Raw genomic sequence first — 14267 nt, forward strand, 5'->3', positions numbered from 1 at the left:
TGAGTGTGGGAGTGTACATGTAAAATTTCACATACACATCAAGCATACATGCTCAAACAAAAATGCTAATAACTGAACCATGATCACATTCACTATTGCACAATCTCTACAATGAAATGCTAAGATAACATTTCACTTATACGCCGGGCAGAAATGTAAGCTTTAGCACATGCTTGGGACGATGATCAAGCTTACCAATCCCGAACCCGCTATCCTCCTAGCTAAACATCCAATTGAGTCCCAAAATTTTCTTGTCATATGTTATGTCCATTGCTCCCCATATACTAAACATGAGTACCCATCATAGTTATCTATCCGATAAATATGACCCAGCTGCTCTTGTAAACAAAAGTATCATATAACTCAAGATTTTGTTATAACCGATTTATTTTCAGCTAAATAGCAATTAGGCTATCCTGAAATTTGTGGTAAACTATCTTTTTGCTGACAACTGTCCAATATAGAATACAGTTAAACACATAATCAGTTCAGAAACACACCTCGGTGGAACTTAAAAGAAATATAACATTTTATGCATAAGAGTACAATATCTACTCGAACTAATTTTAAAGAAAACAGATAACATGTTACTTCTTCAACCAGATTCAATAATCAGTCACAACCAAAATAAGATAAGATCTGATAACAGCTCCAATACTCAGGTCATTCATGAACTGAAATAATCTCTTAGATACAACTAATGTCCACTATTAGAATTAAGTGCTAATAGCGTATGTAAGAAAAATAACACTGATCTTAAGGATACTCTTTCGTGTTAACATGAAATCGCCATCTCTGGCTAATCCAAAAATAATAAAAGATTCAAAACCATCATGTATAGTTTTAAAGATGTCGGTTACAGTGTCAAACATTCCACATCCACACAACTCGTCAATCAAGAAGGTAGGCTTAATAATGTATCCTTTTGGTTCTCACACGAGATTAGATAATCAATAAAACATATACAAATTTGCTTAAAGATTAAAATCAGATGTGGAATTTGCCCATGCAGTTCATCAAGAAACAGGGTTTGATCAAGAAAAACTAATCTGATCAAGAAACAAGTATGATCAACATACAACTAATAGAATTACACCAGATAGAATGGACATCATTTGACATATACAGCTACAATATAGCCCCTTAATTTTTTTCTTCCATATGTGTATCACAACAATGTTAGAAAGTGGCTTTGAATACTTTAGGTTCGATAATGAATGCGAATATACCCACTCAAGGGAACAACACAAGCACATCATGTGCTAATACATAAACCCATAAAAGGGGTAAATATGACTTAAAGTCATAAGTTAAATATTATTGAAGAAATAAGAAGAAGAGGGTAAAAACCCTATACAATAGAGCATAAGCTCCTCCAAGGAGTGAATAATACAAAGGGGGGAGACCCCTATTTATAACACAAGAGAGGAGCCACATAGGGGGCTCCCAAAGGAGTCGTTGGGAGCCCCCAACGACTCTTTGGGGAGCCTCCCTAGGTGGCGCAAACCACAAAAAATAAATAAAAAAGAAACTAAAAAATAAAAGAAAAATTACATGCATATTCCAATTGGAATATGCGTAAAATGACAAATTACAAGAATACCCTTTAGGGTATTTTAGGAAGAGAAAATATATATATTTATATATTTATATATATATATATATATAAATAGAGATACATATACATGTATATATGTATACGTATCTTTATATATATATATATATAAATATATACTCGTACATTTAAGGATTATATTTCAACATACATATATGTGTACGAGTACACATATTTTAACACCCCCCCTCAATCTTTGCGGGGAAACGAAAAGATTGAAAAAAGGCACAAGACTCCAAGAGGCTTCCCTAAGGATGCTATTGAAACTTGTAAATGCCTTCTTCCAATGCCTTCTAATGGTGAACATATGTCCCGATCCATTCGGGGTATTTCCTTTTATCCTATCTCCAAGATCCTGTAGAATAACAACAAAGAAACAAGTAAAACATATCTTTGCACTTTACTCAAATGAAACATTTCTAACAAGATTAATTGAAACCATATCGGATGACACATCCGCAAAACAATGGTGCAAAAATATAACTTATGCATAGAAATTTAAAGCACATGATAGGATAATTATTTTAGCATGAAAAGTAAATTTAGAAAACCAAAGTTTCAAAATCATACATCATGTTAAAGAGTGAGCGGAAGCAAATTATGCGGAAATGAATTGCAAGAATGCATAATGCATTCATAAGGTCCAACATTGGACAAACATAACCCCATAATGGGGAATAACACAATTGTCCCCTAAGGGACACCACAGTAAGCCTACGAAGAGGCATAAGTTACATATGCTTTATTGAATGAGATCCTAAAAGGCCATAAAGAGCATATGCATATACTATCATGAAATGAATTAATACTTAAAGGAATCATTAATGAACATGCTCCAAACATGTAATAAAGTGCCAAACAAGAGAAACGAAGTCTCCAAGCATTCTTTAGACAAAATGCACACAAGAGTTCAAAAGGTTTTAAATTCATTTAGGAGGCAAAATAATGAGTGTTATTTGAGTAGAGAACCTTATACATTTAGAAAAATCTCACTCAAATGACAAAAAACTCATTTTTCATATCAAATACAAAAGTGGCCAAAAATATCAATTTGATTTTAAAATATGCATATCAAATAAATGATTCACTTGTATCTAAAAGAAAGCGACATATGAATGAAATTTCATAAATTTCAACAATAGTTCATTCATTACAAACAACTAATTCATTAGTCCTCCAAAAGCCCATAAATCAAGTGTATAAGCTATTAGATCAAGAATAAATATAATGCCATTAAAGGCCAAAGACACACACAAAGGTGTGCCAAAGAACCTCTTGCCTACATATAATAATACTTGAAATGAGTGCATCTTCGACAAGAACAAGAGAATACACGCCAACATGGACCAAAAACATCTTTTGTCTACGTAAAAGTACACTCAAAACCAAGTATGTTCAGCTACTAGAACAAGAGTAACAAGCCAATCATGGGCTAAAACACAATACATCTATTGTCTACATAAGATGACACTTGAAATGAGTGAAATAAGCCAACCATGAGCATACATCTCAGCGACTAGAACAAGGACACAAATGCCAACATAGGCTAAAATCACACACCATGGTGTGAATCAACGTGCCTTGTCTACATATAATAACACTCAAGACAAGTGTGTTCAGCTACTAGACCAAGAGAGCAAAAGCCAACAAAGGGCTACCAACACACGAAGGTGTAATAAAATTCTTGTCTACATATGATGACACTTAGATAAGGGGCATAAAAGGAGAAGACTTTTGATGCAATAAAACTTGTAATGAAAAACATATAAATAAAACCTTGAAATAATATTCTTCAAAAAGAATACCCATAACAATATCATTTTGGAATAAATACGCACACCAAGAACACTTGTGCACAAAAGCACAAAACATAAATGTGCAAATGCACTCACATGATTCATAGACAATAAAAGGTTGGGCAATAATCCCCAAAACCTTGATTTTAATATACCTTAAAACATTTAAGGTTTCAAACATCATATATCCATCCCATTTATATATAAATAAGAGCATCCATAAAATCAATGGCAAAAAACAAACGAGTGGCACACTCATAATTAGAGATCATATACCAAATCATTCTAGAGTCCCAAGGTGCCCATAACTCACCTCAATCACCATCTATAATATGGCAAGTGGACAATCTAAAATGACATAACACAAGGTGCCCATAACTCACCTCAACAACCATCTCTAATATAATAAAAATGCCATAAAAAAAAGGATTGATGCATCATATAACATGTGACGGATAAAAGATAAAATGCCATAAAAGGCAATGAGCTCTTAGGGAAAACATTTTCCAAATATGTGATTTTACAAAGATGTCCGATTCAAAGGTCCAACATAATTAATCACAATAATATGCTTTATAACAACAATTTTGCATAAACACGAATTATGCTTAATCTTCAAAAGAAGTCATTTATACAAAAAAAGACTTATTATGCAACTAACACAATTATGAAATATTAAGCAACATCATGCGTAAGAACCGATTTGGAATAATCAAAAAGTCAAAAACAAGCCTCAACTATGATAGATATAGAGTGCAATTAAATGCACACCAAATGATAATAGATGCACTTTTATGCAATGCAAGATTTTTAAATGACAAATAATCTTGAATGAGCAAATAACAAACTTAGGCCAATATAGGCATTCATAAAGATGGTGAAGTTTGAAAATCTTATGAAATCCACTATTGTAACTTAAAAAATGATGCTCACAACCAATCTCAAAAGATCCATAAAGGGTTACAAGTATTAATGAATCTTCGAAGGATATTATGCAAGGGAAAAGATACTCACAAACAATCTTCTCATAACAACTATGAAATCTTTATAAAAGAGTATATACTCACAATAAGATTATAAGGACCAAAAGGCTCCTTAAAGAGAGCTCAAAAAAACACACAAAATTCCCAAAGAAGTGGGAAACTCCACTAAAGTGAGAGAAATCCCAACAAAGAAGAATAATAGATTTGTTAAAAAACCTTATGATAAAGTAAGATTGTACTATGGCATAAATCTATAAAATTAAACATTTATTGAGGAAAAATTCAAAAGCTCTTAAGTTTTATCAAAAAACATGACTTAATAGATTATTACCAACTTCTAATGTAATAAGTACGCAACAAACATTAGTGAAGACCATAAATTTTATAATGAGACAAGCTCTTTAAATCAAATTGAAAAATCTTTTAAGAGTATAAAGATGCAAAGAAAATCACCATATTCCATAAGACTATTTTAAAACTTAATTCAACCGGAATAAAAAAACTTTCTTAATTAAATGTTGCTCATATAAAAAGGACACATTAGGTAAGTGAATCAAAACTTATTAAGGAATTTTTCATATATGCCAAGCATTTTTCGAAAAACTACATCTCACAAACATTTTCATCTTAACATACCTTTCTTTAAAGACTCACCATATATAAAAGGTATTCTTATAAACAACGTTAGGTTTAAAATATAAATTCAAGGCTTCCATGGTCATAAATTTTTACCGACCCATTAAGTTTTGAGCAATCATATATCTAATTTTTCGCCAAACAAGTTATCATTTTAAATTTTTTTAAAGAAAAACATACGAAAAAGTATGTATACAAAAAAGATTCAATAGAGTATCAAGTAACTCAAATTTTTATAAAAAGACATAATGACAAAGAGTAGACATAAAAAAACATATTAAATTCTTCATACAATACTTAAAGAGATAGAATGCATACCGAATAACTTTAAGAAAGAAAAGAGAGAGAAATGAATACTTCACCATTTTTCTTTAAAAACTTCTTGAATACCACGCTTCCCGATGCACCAAAGAGCAACTCGATCTCAACCTCGCTCTGATACCATGTTAGAAAGTGGCTTTGAATACTTTATGTTCGATAATGAACCCATACACATGCACATTAAGTGCGAATATACCCACTCAAGGGAACAACACAAGCACATCATGTGCTAATACATAAACCCATAAAAGGGGTAAATATGACTTAAAGTCATAAGTTGAATATTATTGAAGAAATAAGAAGAAGAGGGTAAAAACCCTATACAATGGAGCATAAGCTCCTCCAAGGAGTGAAGAATACAAAGGGGGAGACCCCTATTTATAACACAAGAGAGGAGCCACATAGGGGGCTCCCAAAGGAGTCGTTGGGAGCCCCCAACGGTCACATTTGTGACCGTTGGGGGCTCCCCAACGACTCTTTGGGGAGCCTCCCTAGGTGGAGAAAACCACAAAAAATAAATAAAAAAGAAACTAAAAAATAAAAGAAAAATTACATGCATATTCCAATTGGAATATGCGTAAAATGACAAATTACAAGAATACCATTGAGGGTATTTTAGGAAGAGAAAATATATTTATATATATATATGAATAGAGATACGTATACATGTATATATGTATACGTATCTTTATATATATATAAATATATACTCGTACATTTAAGGATTATATTTCAACATGCATATATGTGTACGAGTACACATATTTTAACAAACAACACAGGGTTTACATAGCCACCTAACAGAATTTAATCGGATAAACTGAATGTCACATAAATTAAAACAAGAAACCAAATCAAGATTTTAACTCACTTTAATGTGAAGATCTGAAGCATAAAGATTTCTATAACAACTAAATTCCCAACCATAACATCTATGAACCAAGATCTCCCAGTAAATCATATCTCCAGAACCCCCCCCCCCCCCTTCCTCATTCAGTTTATCGAATCCAAAAATAGGAAAATCCCTAAATCCGACACCAAGAATCGAAAAATCCCCAAATTAGAGGATCGATCCGAGGGTTTCTTGGATATCCAACACAACCTGCCGACCCAAGACCCACCGATCAAGAAATACTTCGGTGGTTCTTATTCGTTGAATGTTGCAGTTACCGAAACCCCTAAACTCGCCGACTGATTTTTTCCGGCAGCCAAGACTCAATCGAACCCTCAGTTCCCTCTCTTTGACAAACCCTAATCGCACACCGACTTCATTCAATACCTACAAAAAAAGGTACATGATCCTACCTTTTCCGGCGACTGGAGGAGGCTGACGCTGCTGGGAGGTCGTCGGCAAGGGTACCGAAGAGGGGAACATTGGCCAACAGTGTTGCTTGGCCGCGGGTCGCCAATGGGGACTGTCGTCGGCGTCAGCAGCTGTTGGGGAAGGCTCGCGCAAGGGCTCAATGGAGATGCAACAAAGAGGGTAGGAGAAGACAGAGAGAGATGAGAGAAGGTGTATGCTGTAGGTGGGAGGTCGCCGACATCGTGGACTTGCTGTTGCCCGATGAATCGAGAGAAAGACGAGAGGCGGAGGGAAAGAGAGAGATGAGCGACCGAGACGAGGAGGAGAGACCCCCCCCCTCCAGCCCCCTTTAACGAGCTGAACCCACCCCCTTCTCTCCGAGAAGGGTGGGGTTGGTTACTCTCTGTAACCTCCCCCTCCTTTGGCTCTCTTGCAAGAATCGTGCCCTAGGCACGATTCTTGTAATCGGCCCTTATTTAAAATGGCGTTGGGTTCGAACCCCGTGACCCGCTATGCCGGATCCACCATTGTGTGGATCCGGGTTAGCTCTCCCCTAGATCCACAAATGGATTCGGGTCAGCCTAAAATGAGGGATGCAAGTGGATCCGGATCGGCAATAAACTGTAGGATCCACTGGCTGGGTCCATTTGGCTCCAGTGTGGGTCCAAACCCAACTCACCCACAATTATTATATGGATCCCGGTAATGGATCCTATGCCCATAATGCATAAAACTACCCTTTTTCTACGGGTATTACAGCTACCTTGTATCAAATATTTTCCTGAAGTTTCTCTGTCCAATATTGCAATCATTTTGACGGGGTTGATTTTGTGTTGTGCTTGCACCCATGCATTGTATGTTGTCAAATCTTGGACTGAACTTCCTAACTGGAAACTCATAGCTGTGTCACTGTCTGCTTGTGTGAGGGGGATACTTATTTGCTTTTATTAACTGTCAGTTGATGGCAATTTCTGTATGTGTTTTTAAGGCATGTGTTCTGTATATCCTCCGAGTTGGTGTTACTGAGCAGATGACTGAGCCAACACAAAGAAGTTTTCTAGTCCTCCTTGGAAAACAGGTATACTCCAAATAATTGTGAGTTTGAAATGATTTGGATATACTTTGGTTACAAATTATTATGTTTTTCTTATAATTCAGCTGGAGTCACCTGGCACCAGCCCTTCCATGAAGGTGGCTGCATTACGCACTTTATCCTTCCTTCTGACGACTTTGGGAGAAGTAGGCATCATAACATGTCTCTGATCTAGGTTTTAACTGTTATACCTGGATCCACACTTCCGTTATTTTTCAAAAAACTGAATAATATTCTTTCCCTGCAAATTGTTATCTTCATCAATTAAGTTGGACAAAAGAATTTTCGGCTTATCTATGCAAACTTACCCTTCCCTAGCAACTTGTTATGTTAATGAGTAGATTAGAAGAAAGAATTAGTCTATATAGGCAAGCTTGTGCTTAATCTTAGTGCATGGAAAAACTTCCATATGTATATTCTCATGGAGATGTCAATGCTTCAACAAATTGGTTAATTTTCCATTAAAAAAAGTTCATGAATTTTGCTCTCTCCAGGATTCCTTAAAAAAAATTGATACCCTGTAGGAGAAAACATGATTTTGACATTTAGAGTAGCACATAATTAGATGATTTACAGCTCTTGCAATTTTTGATGTCTATTCTATGAGGGAGTTTGTCTGACTTACTTCTTTTAAAAGGTTCCAGTGGAATCAAAGGACATCCTTGATAGCACAGTTGTTGCGGCCCTATCTCATCCATCATTGCTGGTGAGATTTGTGATGTAATTTGATCTTGTTCTATTTTATATGATAATTTTTAATTGTTCATCTTACAAAATTGGTCCAATCTTCATTTATTTCTGGTTGGTCTATTATGTGTGGGGAAAATTGTTAAACTGACAGTAACTTACTATGTGGTACATCCTGTATGTGTGTGTGTGTACCCAGAACCCCATTTGATGGTCACCATAACCTGGTTTGCACGTATTAAAACTCTCACAACTACTCGAACAACCACCTGAAAGAAATCCAGATATTTGTTGTGAGATATGGTTGCCCACTCGTTTGGGCAACTTGAAAATGAACATGAATTAAAGCGGGATACTTCCAAACACATGTTTGACCAGGGTAATTTCAGCCTTAGAAGTTCCTTTCATGAGGTACATGCCAAAATACATCGAAGGAAGCTGTTTGAGGGAGCAACCAAAAACAATTGATGCAGCCTAAGTGTGATTAGAGGGGTTATAGTGTTCATCTTTCTTTTACACATGTTTGTCAATGTATTTGTATGCTAGGATATCTTAGTCATGTGAGATTATTATGGTCATTTTGTGTTCGTTTTCTTATAGCATATGCTTGGGTGTAATTCACATTATTGAAACTAATAAAGTTCGATAAAACCTTCTTATGTAACATGAAACTCTCTCGGAAGGACAAGTATTGAACTGCCAAAACCTGTAACATGCAGACAACCTCTCCAAATATATCATTTAAAGTACTGCTTCTTACAGTGTCTCTTTTAGTAAAGTTTATTACTTTTGCTCGGATGCATTCCATCTGTTTTTTATGGTGTTATCAAGAATTTCTAGTTAGGTGAGCCTTAGGTACTTGAATGGTGTTACTGAATGACATTGAGGTTGTCTATGCTAGCATTGTAGATCCATCATTCCTTGTTCTTTTGAAGTTGATAACTTGCATATTTCTGTATCTAGTTACTCATGTTCTCTCGAATTTGCTCGGAGTTACCAATAGTTTTTCATGTGGCAAATGTAAATTACAATCCATATGAATAAACATGATATTTTTAATTTGAAGTCAACTGTTTGTTAGACTTGAACATTATGGTTCATGTATTGTTATTGAGAGTGGTATTTTTTTCACATTTCCATGAAGGTACGTGTGGAAGCTGCTTTAGCCTTGCGTGCACTAGCAGAAGTTGATCCTACTTGTGCAGGGAACTTAATTTCGTGTGGTGTGACATCGCTGCAAGCCTTGAGGGAGAGTGCTTCCTTTGAAAAGGTTAGCAAATTGCCTGTATGGTAGTGAGATAAGTTTGTCTTCTATATTTTCCAAACTGTGGCTTTTTTGCTGCTTGTTTACTGAAAATCACTGCTTATCATCTAAATCGTTTTCTGCTAAGGCTGGACGTATGCATTCCCAAAGTTTACGAATTAATGTGATGCTCGTAACCAGAGTTACCGGAGGCTTCTTAGATAGGTGGGAAGCTCGCTTCCCGGAAACTCGCTTTGGAAGCACGATACTCCACGCTTCCGAAACTTGATGAGAACCTCGATTCCCCCACGCTTCTCCTATGCTTTCCTCATGCTTCATCTATTCTTCTTATATATTCTCCTACTCAACTTTTCATATTTTTTTATGCGTTTTCTCTCACTCTTCTCACTCACTTTCATGCGTTTTCTATAAATTGGTAGTTATCATTTTTAGATTTTGTTAAAATTTTAATTCTTACACTAAAAAAGCATAAAATTTAATATTAGTCACTTTATTTTAGTTTTTATTTGTGTTTCATTTTGATTCTCATTCAATTCTTATATTTCTTTTTTAATATTCCTCGCTTCCCGCTTCCTATACATTTTAAAATACATCGCTTCTCGCTTCTGCTTCCCGTATCGTTTCCCGCTTTCGCTTCCTAGTCTAGCAACCTTGCTCGTAACATACTAAACTACTTTCACTTTGCATTTGATTAACATTACAGTAAGCATCAAAATGTTACAGTATTGAGACTACTTTAACTTATAAGATGAAAATTCTTTCTAATCAATAGTAAATCTGTGTTGAAATGTGATCCCCTTTCATTCTAATGTGTTCTTTGATTTGTCTTATATTTCTGGCATTTTCTCATGCCTTCAAACAAAAAATTCTGTGTTCAGTATTATTTTTAAGTAAATTTAAATACTGATATGTTTTCTGCAGTCAAAGTTTCTATTTTTTCTCATACTTCTAAATACTTTTATATGTGCATCTAATATTTTTGTTTTTTAATTTCATTACATATTCCGGATAGAAATTTCATAATATTAGATAAAATGAACTTCCAACATTAAATTCCTTGTTGTAAGATAAAAATGAATATGAGATTCCCATTAAATTGACAGTTGCCTTCCAGGTACTGTGTTGAAATAATTTATGACAAGGAGTCTAGTTTTTTCATGAAGGAGCACATGAATTAGGATAAAAGGTCAACTGATGCTCCATGCTACTGTTTCATGAGAATAGAAGGATAATATAAGTTTATATATGTTGTATGGATGCTTCTATCGACTTGACTGACCTGTATCAGGACAGTCCAATTGTTGGCAAAAGGGGAAGCAGAATCAAAAAGTGATGTAGGAAGCGAAAACATGAAATGGGGGGTTTATAGGTACATATGAAGTGGGAAGCAAGAAGTTAATAAAAACCATTTAAGAAATGAACTTATTAGAATTGCATAAAATTTTGAGAAATTATAGAAAATATTATTGTTTAAAATTTATTATTCTATTTAACTAAAAGTAGGTCAAGCATTGTAAGAATCAAGACTAATTAATTATGTAGTTTTATTTTTTTTAGTAAAAAGTCACCTCTCATGTTGAAAATTTGATACCCTTGAAAACATGCTTCTCATGATAAGGGAATCGTGTTTTGGAAGCGCTTAGCTACTAGCTTCATAGCAGCTTCCCATGAAACGAGCTTCCCAAGAGAGGTAGAAGATTTTGGTAACCATGGCCTGACACGTGTGCGGGTAAGGCATTTAATACAGTTGGGGTGCAGTCAATGAGGGTGGGGTTTGGTCAATACACACCTGATCTTTTCAGGTATATTTTCTTGGATTTGGTCACATTTCATACCCTCGTATCCTGCAATTCTTGATTTATGGATGAAAACTTTTGGCCCCATGGGTGGTGTTATGAAAATTGATACATATGAACCTGGTTAATGTTTCAGGGTGATCGGTTGAAAGTGGAACTGGATTCCTTGCATGGACAAGCTGCTGTTCTAGCTGCTTTGCTATCCATTTCACCAAAGCTGCCGCTTGGTTTCCCTGCAAGGCAAGATTTAGCAAATTTTTGCTTTGATTTTGCATCCTGTCTTGATAGGACTATTGAACTAATCCTTGCAGATTTTCTTGTTAATTGGTGCTGTATGTCATTCTTTTTATCTTAGGTACCACACAAACACTTTTAAGGCAAAAAAATGTCATTCATGGGGCCAGCATTTTGATCCCATGCCAAGAACTTGTGCATATGTTTCTAATTTTTGCACTTCTGCCAAGTGTCTGGTGACCGTAATAAAGTATTCAGAGATTGACCTGTATTTAGCAATTGTCCTATTGAAGTGTTACCCATTATTCGCTGTGCAATGCTCCAGGCACTACATCTCATTGCTGTCCCTTCTAGGCACATTATTTGAAAGAGCCAACTATCCAGTCTACACTCTCGTGGAGAACCATACTGTTTCAGATGAACTGTAATGTGGATCTTTAAGAGAACCACACTTTCTGATCTGTTGTGGGTTTGTGGCATTGTGTGTACACACACATATCTGGTTGGCATGTTGTGGTTCATGACTAAGCACACTAATTGGAATTTGGTGGCTGTTTCTCACTCTTTATGTTGTCAAAGATGGCAGTTTATACTAAGTTGATGTATGCATACATAAACATCCAAATAATCTATGAACACCACAGTTCAACAGCGCAAGCATGTGTGTGCTACCACAAGAAGGCTAGAGGTTTATCTTGATAAACACACAAGTGGAGCATTTGTCTAGGCTCTGGATGCTTTTGCTTATGGAAGACTGTTGGTCCAATGCAACTTGGATGGAATGATGAGGTGTCTAGCCAAGGAAGTTTTGGGTTACCTTAGGTTGTCAAATGGTCAAGTTGGTGAACATGGGATGCCTGGAATCTTTTTGGTGAATAATATTTGCTAATTAACACTTATGGAGTTGTGCTTGTAGAAGGAAGCAGCCACCTGTAGAGAGAGAGAGAGAGAGAGAGAGAGAGAGAGAGAGAGAGAGAGAGAGAGAGAGAGAGAGAGAGAGAGAGAGAGTCAGCTGCACAGAAACTAATCTCGTTACACTTAGATTAGGGCTTCTCTCTATATTAAATAGAGAGAGGCTAAAAGGAAAAATTACAACTAAGTCCTTATGAAAACAAAATTTCAAAAAAACCTCTATTATAAAAAGATTTAAACTAAAAACCACCTATTCTCAACACTCCCCCTCAAGTTGGAGCATAGATATCAACCATGCTTAGCTTGTCACAACATTTTGAGAAATTTGGCCTAGCAAGAGGCTTTGTAAACATATCTGCAACTTGGTCTTCCGACTTTAGGTATTTGGTAGTGATATGACCAGCTTGAATCATATCTCTTACATAGTGACAATCAACCTCAATATGCTTTGTTCTCTCATGAAAGACAGGATTGTTTGCTATATATGTTGCCGCTTTGTTATCGCACATCATGGACATTGGAGAGGAAACCTTCACCTGGAGATCATGAAGAACAATGCAAACCCACATCAATTCAGCAACTGTTTGGGCCATAGCCCGATATTCTGATTCTGCACTCGACCTGGAAACCACATTTTTTTTCTTACTTCTCCACGAAATCAAGTTGTCTCCCAAAAACACACAGAATCCTGTGGTAGATTTTCTATCTACTACAGATCCAACATAGTCAGCATTAGAATAGGCTACTATCTCCAGAGTTCCACCTTTCCTGAACAATAACCCCTTTCCAGGAGAGGATTTTAGATATCTAAGAATCATTATGGCTGCATTCCAGTGTACCTCAGTTGGTTTGTCCATAAACTGGCTAACTTTGCTTACTGCTAAAGCAATATCTGGCCTGGTCACAGTTACATATAATAGCTTCCCTACTAGGGAGCGATAACTTTTGCTATCAACTGGTTTTGACCCTTCTTCAAACAACTGAATTTTATGGTCCATGGGAATATTTGCTGGTTTAGCTCCCAACATGCCCGTTTCCTTTAATAAGTCAAGAACATACTTCCGTTGAGACAACACCATCCCTTCACGGCTCCTAGCAACTTCTATACCCAGAAAATACCTGAGTGAACCAAGGTCTTTTGTAACAAAGTGTTTTTGAAGATGAGCCTTTGTGGCTTCAATAACTTTCACATCATCTCCTGTAAGAATGATGTCATCCACATATACCACCATAACAACTATGCCAGAGCTAGTTTTCTTTATAAATAGTGTATGATCTGCTGCTGATCTATTAAAGCCAAAACTTGACATCACTTCAAACAACTTTGAAACCATGCACGAGGACTTTGTTTCAAGCCATAAATCTCCTTTCTCAATCTACACACCTTCTGACACTCCCCCATCAACCTCGAATCCTGGAGGTTGTTGCATGTAAACGGTCTCAGATAGATCCCCATATAGAAATGCATTTTTCACATCTAATTGGCACAAGCTCCAACCATGCTGAACAACAACTGAGAGAACAAGACGGATGGTACCCATCCGTGCAACAAGAGAAAAAGTTTCAAAGAAGTCAATACCATATGTCTGAGTATACCCTTTCGCTACTAATCTGGCCTTGTACCTTT

The 14267-nt window shown here is 35.9% G+C and overlaps 1 protein-coding gene across 1 annotated transcript in view; it reads left to right on the forward strand.

The window, feature by feature from the left end:
• LOC149817632 (protein SWEETIE-like) overlaps positions 1-14267 on the forward strand; it is a 180327-nt gene that overhangs the window by 46971 nt on the left and 119089 nt on the right. Inside the window, exons 9-13 of the mRNA XM_089985742.1 lie at positions 7643-7732; positions 7813-7893; positions 8385-8453; positions 9579-9704; positions 11631-11734. Coding sequence (XP_089841868.1) covers positions 7643-7732; positions 7813-7893; positions 8385-8453; positions 9579-9704; positions 11631-11734 — 470 coding nt within the window. The remainder of the gene's footprint in view (positions 1-7642; positions 7733-7812; positions 7894-8384; positions 8454-9578; positions 9705-11630; positions 11735-14267) is intronic.

This window comes from Nuphar pumila, chromosome 13, assembly GCF_984573655.1.
Source record: "Nuphar pumila chromosome 13, dmNupPumi1.hap1.1, whole genome shotgun sequence".
In the NCBI taxonomy this organism is placed as follows: Eukaryota; Viridiplantae; Streptophyta; class Magnoliopsida; order Nymphaeales; family Nymphaeaceae; genus Nuphar; species Nuphar pumila.